The sequence below is a fragment of the Corvus kubaryi genome, unplaced genomic scaffold (genome assembly GCF_017639235.1).
Source record: "Corvus kubaryi isolate FWS band 111438036 unplaced genomic scaffold, C.kubaryi_AGA036_p1.0 37396, whole genome shotgun sequence".
Lineage (NCBI taxonomy): Eukaryota > Metazoa > Chordata > Aves > Passeriformes > Corvidae > Corvus > Corvus kubaryi.
The window spans coordinates 1,494,101-1,503,083 of NW_024581135.1; the positions used below are offsets into that span (position 1 = coordinate 1,494,101).

General features: G+C 48.9%; 1 protein-coding gene across 30 annotated transcripts in view; it reads left to right on the forward strand.

Annotated features, from left to right (window-relative positions):
* Nucleotides 1-8,332, forward strand: part of NEB (nebulin) — a 90,139-nt gene extending 81,807 nt beyond the window's left edge. For 16 of the 30 annotated variants that reach the window (XM_042040322.1, XM_042040328.1, XM_042040334.1 and 13 more), the window contains 13 exons: nucleotides 753-845; nucleotides 1,274-1,366; nucleotides 1,907-1,999; nucleotides 2,442-2,534; nucleotides 3,281-3,373; nucleotides 3,681-3,773; nucleotides 4,050-4,142; nucleotides 4,476-4,583; nucleotides 4,801-4,984; nucleotides 5,552-5,644; nucleotides 6,269-6,421; nucleotides 6,651-6,760; nucleotides 7,643-8,332. In XM_042040322.1, coding sequence (XP_041896256.1) covers nucleotides 753-845; nucleotides 1,274-1,366; nucleotides 1,907-1,999; nucleotides 2,442-2,534; nucleotides 3,281-3,373; nucleotides 3,681-3,773; nucleotides 4,050-4,142; nucleotides 4,476-4,583; nucleotides 4,801-4,984; nucleotides 5,552-5,644; nucleotides 6,269-6,421; nucleotides 6,651-6,760; nucleotides 7,643-7,816 — 1,473 coding nt within the window. In that variant the 3' untranslated portion in view covers nucleotides 7,817-8,332. Of the gene's footprint in view, nucleotides 1-752; nucleotides 846-1,273; nucleotides 1,367-1,906; nucleotides 2,000-2,441; nucleotides 2,535-3,280; nucleotides 3,374-3,680; nucleotides 3,774-4,049; nucleotides 4,143-4,475; nucleotides 4,584-4,800; nucleotides 4,985-5,551; nucleotides 5,645-6,268; nucleotides 6,422-6,650; nucleotides 6,761-7,642 lie in introns of those variants that run through there. The other 14 variants (XM_042040338.1, XM_042040340.1, XM_042040342.1 and 11 more) reach the window with 8 other exon arrangements.
* Nucleotides 8,333-8,983: the final 651 nt, after the last annotated feature.

The following is an 8,983-nucleotide window of genomic DNA, read 5'->3' on the forward strand; positions in this document are numbered from 1 at the left end:
TTGAGAGGGTCAAACGCAATCAAGAAAACTTTAGCTCGGTATTTTTTTCATTTCAAAAGAAAAAAAAAAAAAAAAAATCCCTCTTAATCAATTTTAAAATACTTTTTAACCCACACAACAATATTCTTGTTTCCTTATAATCGACTTACCCAAAAAATAATAGCCTGCTCCCTCTCAGGTTTTTTTTCCTCCATAATTATTACTTACATTGTTCTTATTCCCTTTTTTTAATTACATCATTTTAGTAATTGAATTCCACCTTTTAGAGTGTGATTACTTTTTTTTTTTTAACTCTTAAAAAACCCACCCCATTTTCCTTAATTATTCCCAAGAGTCCTTTTTTTAACTCTTAAAAATCCACCTTGTTTCCTTTATTTAGTCTCAGCCTTTCTTTTTTTTAACTCTTAGAAATCCACCCTATTTTCCTTGTTTAGTCCCACCTTCAGTGTTGTTCCATGCAGTGAATTTCCCCCTGATTTTCCTCATTTTATACACGAACACTAAACCTTGGCTGGCTGGGGCGGGCTCAGTGGGATCTGCTGTGCTGGGAGAGGAACCACAACTGCTTTATTTGGTACTTTTTTGCTGCTTTCACAGCTTTCATTGCTCAGTTTTGTGTCCAGGTGCTGAGCAGTGTCGGTGGTTTGGAACAGGATTTCACTTCTCTCTTCCATCCCAAACTTTCTCTCCAAGCGAAGGCTCCGTGTCCCGGTTTTTTCCCCATCCCTGACCTCGCCCTTGTTATCCCGCAGGTTCTGTACCGGGAGGAGCTGGGCACGGGCACCCCAATCCCGGTCACTCCCGAGCTGGAGAGGGTCAAACGCAACCAGGAGCACCTGAGCTCGGTATTGTGTGGAGGAGGAGTTTTCCCTTTAACTCCACTCAACCAAAATCCTTAACCTTTGTTAAAACGGCACCAAAATTCCTCTTTTTCTTCCATATAATCAACTGATAATCACATCCTCTCTTCCTCACTGTGTTTTCCAACGTTACTGACCTCCCACTTCTTCACTGATGCAATTATTTACAAATATTTACGTTGTTCTAAATATTTTTAACTCTTTTGTTCCCTGTTCCAACTTCCTTTTTCCTTTCTATGTGGGGGTTTTTTATGTATAAAATCTTGATGCCTTTTTTCAACCGTGGAAGAGGGAGGAGGGTGTGACTTCCCAGGAGGCTGCAGTGGGGGTCTGAAAGCTCCCATTGCCCAGGAAATTTTGGATTTAATGATTTTTGAGTCGCTGATGCTTTTGGACGGTCTCTTGTTGTGCAGGTGTTGTACAAAGAGAGCGTGGGGACAGGGACCCCCACTCCTGTCACCCCCGAGATGGAGAGGGTCAAACGCAACCAGGAGATTTGCAGCTCGGTACTTTGCCAAGAGCAACACTTCCCTTTAACTCTTTAAACGCGGAGTTAAATCCTTTTAACTCTTTCGAAGCACTTTTTAACCGTTTGGAGAAGTGGCTTTGTCCCCAGGTAACGCTGGCCCTGCTCTAAAGCAGCGCAGAGCAGGGCTCACTTCTCACTCGTGGCTTTCTCAGGTTGAAATGTTAACTTGGTTCAGTTGATCTTGGTTTTAAGAGCGATTTTAATGTCCTGTTCTAATCCTAAACCCGCTCAAGCTCCTCTCCTTTCCTCTGCAGTGCTGACATTTATTTTAAAGCAGTTAATTGAATTTTCTGGCCGTGCTCAGCCCCTCCGGTGGGATTTTGTGCTCTTTGATGCAGTACTTACACCATTTATCACCAGTAGTTCAAGCCAGCCTGCCAAACTACTTCTCTACTAAAACAGTGCCCAGGACCCGCTTTAAAAACACCTGGGAAACTAAATCCAAGGGAAAAGAAACGTGTCGGGAGATCTGTTTCTTGACTGTCCCTTTCTCTGGCTCCTTTCTCTCACCTCACAGGTGTTGTATAAGGAAAACATAGGGAAAGCCACCCCCACCCCCGTCACTCCCGAGATGGAGAGAGTCAAACGCAATCAAGAGATCATCAGCTCGGTACTTCCACCAGGAAACGTTCCTGAAGATCGGAGTGAAGTGTTTAACCCGGCTGGAGCATCAGCACCCCGTGCTTATTAACCCCTTAAATGACTGTGCCCCGAGGCCCCGCCCCGCGCCCGCACACAAACGGCACCAGCTGCTCTTTAACGCTGCCCCAGGCAGGCGCTGACTAGGAAATGATCCCTTTGGGGATGGGTGATGTTCTCCTGCTGAATTTTTGAACCCTTTCTCACTCCACCTGTGCTTTGATGCCAATGATTGCAGCCAGGGCGGGTTCCTGCATCCCAGATTAATGGCAACGCTCCAATTCCTCCTCCTGTGCCACAGCTCTAACTCCGTGTAACGACTCCAAAGCTGTTTTGTGTGTTCTGCTTTTTGGTGTTTTTTTGTTTTTCTTTTCCTCTTTAATGACCTTTGGATATTCCCTTGTATCCTGTAGGTTTTGTACAAGGAAACTGTGGGGAAGGTGACCCCAACCCCCATCACCCCCGAGATGGAGAGAGTCAAACGCAACCAAGAGATCATTAGCTCGGTACCTTCCCAGAGATTTCTGGCTTCCTTTGTGCTTAAACTTAATCAAGTAACAGCCTAACTCCCACCCAGAGCTGGTTTTAAATTAAAAATAGATGTATTTCTTTTTTTCTGCACATTAATTGCTCCTTCTAAACCCAAATTACTTCAGTCTTAACGGTGTGATCCAGAATTTTAGGCCTTTTTTACAACTTGGTTTGTGAATTTGGGGGCTCTATCCAGACCATCTCAAGAGCTTGGATCCCTTGCTGGGGATCAGGGAATGGGTTGGAAGGGACATAAAGCTCACTTCATTCCCTTACCTTCCACTAGCCCAAGCTTTCCAGGGATATTCAGGTTTCTCTCTGTGTTCAGTGTTTCACCTTTCATGGGATTTTCAGGTGGATTTGACTTCAGGGAAAAACACCCATCCCTGACACCATTATTGGGGCAGTGTGGCAACAAAACTTCCCCCTCCCTCCCAAAAAGATCAGGAGTTGCTTCAAATATAGATAAAAAAGCAGATAAAACATTTCTGGACCAGCTTTGTAGGGCCAGAGGCACTTCCTGAGCCTCTGGAGCCACCCTACACCTGGATAGAGCCCTTAACCATGAATGCCAGCTTTCCTCTCCACTCCCTGTTCTCACCCCTCCTGCAGCACTAAACGTTTGATGTTTTGAAATCTGGTAACAAAGTAATAATTTGGGTTCCACCCCTCGTGCTTTGGCGTTGTTGAAGACGCCGGGTCCCTGTTCTGTGTCCCGCAGGTGTTGTACAAAGAGAACGTGGGGCAGGCGACCCCCACGCCAGTCACTCCCGAGATGGAGCGAGTCAAACGCACCCAGGAGCAGATTAGCTCGGTATTTTCCCAGGAAAACTCTTCCCAAACCTCCCACTGCAGTGGTTAACACCAGAGGATGTCATAGAGCTCTTCTCAATAACCTCACTCTGCCTGGTTTTATTTAACCCTCTAATTTTTTTTTTCTCTAAAAAGTCACCTCTGAAGTACTGTGGCTTTAAAGGGTTTTTTTGTCATTTAACTCGTTAATACGATTTCTCCTGACTTTTTTTTTTTTTCTTTCCTAACGGCTGGTGTGGAGTCTAAAAGCAGTAACATCCCAGTTGTGGAGTTGTGCCTTGGTGACTGGGTTCCTTTGTGGTCTGTAGGTTGCATACAGGGAAGGTTTAGGGAAGGCCACTCCCAGCCCGCTCACTCCGGAGATGGAAAGAGTCAAGCGGAACCAGGAACAAATCAGCTCGGTACTGAAAGCACAGCCAAGCACCTTGTGTCAAAAATAACCATCCTGAGCCAAACTCCACCTAATTCAGCCTTATCTTCCCAGTTTTCCTTATTTTTGCCTATTTTCCCTTTGATTTTTTTTTTTTTTTACCTTTTGCCAATAACTTTTCAGCTGCTTTGTTTCCTGAGATCTTTCCCACTCTGCAGGGCTGAGTTTGCTTGAACACTAACCCCACTCCCAGGAACAGCTGGAATTCTTCCAGTTTGAGCTGTGTCCACGTGTCTGTGCCCTGCAGGTGCTGTACAAGGAGCAAATGGCCAAGGGAACTCCGACCCCACTGACCCCAGAGATGGAGAGAGCCAAGCGCAACCAGGAGAACATCAGCTCGGTGGGTGCTGCTCGGGGAGGGAAAACACAGGAAAAGAACATTACATCCCTGAAATCCTCACTCAGATGGGAGAGATTTGGAAGGATATTGGAACCATTGGGAATTCTTTAACACTTCCTACACTGGTGCAATCAAGTATTTCTGTGGTGAACTGGGTTAGTTTGGGGTTTTTAAACAGTTAAATTTCGAATTGTTGCCATAATACTCTGGGATGTATAAAATGATGGTTCTTCTGTAACAGTCTCATAAAAAAATGTGTAAGATCATCTGGGACTGGCCCTTCTTTGCCAAGCTGGTGCTCCAGACGTAAATCCTGTCCTTCTCCCCCCGCAGGTTCTTTACTCTGACAGCTTCCGGAAGCAAGTCCAAGGAAAAGCCGCCTACGTCCTGGACACCCCGGAGATGCGGCGCGTGCGGGAGACCCAGAAACACATCTCCACTGTAAGAGCACTTCCAGAGGTGTCCTTACCCTGGGAGGGGCGTGAGATAGAAAAATAACCCAGGCTGGCAGCAAGGACAGTGTGTCCTGCCAGGTTCGGTTATCCAAGTCCCAAGTTTGGGATTAGGCTCTCTCAAGAATGGGAAAGCCAAAGTTCAGGAGCTCCCTGTTGGAAATGCCCCCGAGGGAAGCAGGAATCACAGTCATTTGGAATTGCAGGTGAAGTACCACGAGGACTTTGAGAAGAGCAAAGGGAGCTTCACGCCCGTGGTCACCGACCCCATCACGGAGCGTGTGAAGAAGAACATGCAGGACTTCAGTGACATCAGCTACAGGGGCATCCAGAGGAGGGTGGTGGAGATGGAGCGGAAACGCGTGGACCAGGACCAGGAGAACATCACCGGTGAGGAGACCTGGGCACATCTGTTACACAAGCACAGCTGGAGGAGGGGTGTAACTTCAGCTCAGCCACATCAATTCAAATTCATCATCACTCGGAGATGTTCTCATCCACGTCCTTTTGGAAAATACTCTCTCACAGCAGCTGTAAAGCACCTGTGACCTGCTGTCCCCACACTTAAAATGTCACACTGGCCTTACTTCTATTTTTAACTTCATCTCTAATTCACAGAGAAATGCCTTGCTGTAGATTGATTGTCAAAAAGCTAAATCTGTGCTATAGAATTGAGCAGCCCTAATTTATAAAATAAGGGTGATTTTTCAAACAATCCCTAACTGGTTTGGGGTGGAGAGACCTTAAAACTCATCCAGTTCCACCCTGCCATGGGCAGGGACACCTTCCACTATCCCAGGGTGCTCCAAGCCCCAGTGTCCAACCTGGCCTTGGCCACTCCCAGGGCTGGGGAAGACACAGCTCCTGTTCTGCTGGCCAGGCCAGCCTGTGCTGCTCAGGCTTTCCCAGAGCTGCCCAAGCTCCAGCCTCTCCTCAGGAAGTGCTGTTTTCCTGCAGGGCTCCGGGTATGGAGAACCAACCCCGGCTCCGTCTTTGACTACGACCCTGCCGAGGACAACATCCAGTCCCGGAGCCTGCACATGATCTCAGGTGTGTCAGGCTCCACCGGGGCACAGTGGGATTTAAACTCCTGTAGAAGTGTGGTTTGGGGGCCAAACAGAGCTGAGACTTTACAAGTGACACAGGGAACAGAGGAGAAATTGGCTGTAGCTGCTCCTCACCAGTGTAACTTATATTCAAAAAATACATTATTAATCTTCCTCTCATAAAATGATCCAACAGAGGCAGGAGGAGGATTGTTTATATGACCCACAGCTGCCATGATACAACATATGCTTCCTTTTGAGATTATTCAAAGTGCTGTTCTCAGTTACCTTTCTTTTAACTCCTGCCTGACAGGAAAAATACCTGGAGGGTAGAAAAGTCTTGGGGATGGCTCAGAGCTGTGTCAGGAAGGAAAGCACAGGAGAGTGAGAATAAAAATTTTGGAAGCAGCTAGGACTAAGGGGAAAGAGGCTGGAGAAAGGATAAGAATATTGTGGATATTGAAGAGTAAAATTTCAGTGTGGTATCCATGGAATGCTGGGAAATCCCACTAGGGAACCATGAAACGACACTGGGATCATGGAAAAAGTTGAGCTTAGCAGGGCTGGGTTCTGTGAGCTCTCAGCTCCGGGGCTGGTGACTGTCCCTGCTGTCCCCCTGTCCCCGCAGTCCAGGCGCAGCGCCGCAGCCGCGAGCACTCGCGCTCCGCCAGCGCCCTGAGCATCAGCGGCGCCGCCGACGAGAAATCCGAGCCCTCGGACGGCACCGACCAGCGCCTGTCCTACTACAGCAACGGGGGCTTCTTCAGCGCCACGGCCACAGGTACGGGGGCACCCTGTGGGGACAGACGGGACCCCAGCTGCTCGTGGGACTGCGCTCAGCAATTCCCAGAGCCCGGAAAAGCCTCATCTCCAAAGGGCTGGGTTGTGCTCAAGCAACAGCTGTAAATGTGCATTTTAAACTGCCTTTGGCCCAGCCCAGCGGCCTGTATCCAGAACAGCTCTATCACCATTCCTTAAAAAACACCAGGAACTCTCTTCTCCCTTTGCAGTGGGCTACAAGCAGGTGAAGACCATTGAGTTGCCGCAGCAACGCTCGTCCTCAGTCGCCACACAGCAAACCACGGTGTCCTCGGTGCCTTCCCACCCTTCCACTGCTGGGGTGAGTAACCCTGATGGCTCCCTGCGGTGAGGAGACAGCCCCAGGAGAGAATGCGGCTGCCTGCAGGGGTCACAGCCCACGGGGAGCACCAATTAATAGCGTTAATCCAAGACTGAGTTGGTAACATTCCAAGCCACGGGGCTGAAGCTCTGTATGAAAGCAGGTGAAGGTGTAACAGTGACTGAGGGGGGACACACCTTCCCCTGTGCCTGGAAACACTGAATTAGCAGTTGGAAACTCTGAATGAGCTCTTCTTCCTACTTAACACTTGAAAATTTAGGAGTGGGAAGAAGTGCTCATTCAGAGATTGCCTCGGGAGCAGGTGCTGGACAGTGGGAATGGCACTGCCTCCAAAAATTGCTGGGAGGTAACAACTTAAAAGTTACAGCTGGAGCTGATGCTGCTCAACCCTCAGTGAGCATCACCAGCAGCCCCAGGGGTTGGGGCACTCAGGTACCAAGGTGCTCAGGGAGGGAGAAGCAGCCAGGACATTTGAAGGAGCAGCCAGACCCTGCTGTGACGCCAGTTCCAAATCCTGGCTGTCGGCGTTTGACCCTGTCCCCTCTGGCTCTGGCAGGAGACATTCCAGGTCATGTCAGGGTTTGACCATATCCCTTGGTGTCCCCTGTGTCCTGCAGAAGAGGTTCTGTCCCCTGTCAGGGTTTGACCATGTCCTCAGTGTCCCTGCAGAAGGCATTAAGAGCCACGTCCCGGTTTGATCGTGTCCTTTTTGTCCCGTGTCAGGGTGTGACCGTGTCCCTTTTGTCTCCTCTGTGTCCCAAGACACTCAGGGCCATGTAAGGCTTTGACCAGGTCCCTTTGTGTCCCCGAAGCCATTGTGTGTCCTGTCAGGCTTTGACCATGGCCCTTGTGTCCCTGCAGAAGACGTTCCGGGCCATGTACGACTACACGGCGGCCGACGCGGACGAGGTGTCCTTCAAGGACGGGGACACCATCGTCAACGTGCAGGCCATCGACGAGGGCTGGATGTACGGCACGGTCCAGAGGACCGGCAAGACCGGGATGCTCCCGGCCAACTATGTGGAGGCCGTGTGAGCCCAGCCTGCCCCAGGGCTGGGACACCTCCCCCAGGGCCTCCTGTCCCTGGGAACCACAACAGGAATAACTGCAGAGCAAGATCCACCTGGAGTATCTCGCAAGGTTCGGTGAAGTACCTCTAAGCACATCCTGCCTTTCTCCCCGTGCAAAAAACTCTCAACTATTGTCTGGAATTTCAAACATTTCATCACACTCTGTAATGAGACACTACACAACTCAGCATCTCCAAAATTCTGTTACTAAAGACTAACACACACTTTGCTTTATTCATTCTCCCCCAAAGAGAGAATTTTTCTGGGCTGTTCTAAAATGTTTGAATCTCTTCACTTCCTTTTCCATATAAGCCACGTTTAAGCTTTGTATTTCAAACCAATTTGGGGAGGGAAAAGCAACCACCCCTCCCCCCTCCTGCTTGCTGAGCTCTCATGAATGTGTTGTCCTGCAACTGTTCTGGGGGCAAAAGCTGTGATTTCTTGTAAATTAGTGATGAATAAAGCTGAGGTTTCTGCAGTATGGATGGATTCACTGGTGCTGGAAGCAGGGACTGATCCCAAAAACTGGCTTTGCTCAGGAAACCTGGCTGAGGGAGGGAAGGACTTGGATCTGGACAGGTTATTTCACACCTGAACATCATTTTTTGCTTCATCTACTGCAGCACCTGGTACCAGCCACTCCCCAGGAGGGAATAAAATTCCTTGGCTACCGTGTCTAAGATAAGCCTAAATCCAAGTTAACAGCAGGAGCTGTAGCATTACCCCTGAGGAGTTCATAGCTCAGAGGGAATTCCCAGCACAGCCAGCCTGGAAGGGAAATGTCCCTCCCAAGGCAGGACTCGGGACTGGCAGCACTGGGAGTTGGGATTAAAACCCTTTCCATGTGTGAGGAACATCCTTACCTGTGCAGGGCAGGGGCTGTAAAGCTGAGCACTCCTAAGGAGGCAGATCTGGAACCACATTAACATTTTCAGGAAAACAAAAAAAGCCCCAGAGAACTGTTCCTGTTACAGCTCCAGGCTGTTTGTCTTGTCCCCTTTCTCCATGAGACACAAACAGAGCAAAAAATACTCAGAGTTTGAACACCACATCCCAGCCTGTCCTCAAGGACCTGCTCCTACCTTACAGCAGCAGTGATGACATTCCAAGGTCCCTCCCAGTCTTGGGAATC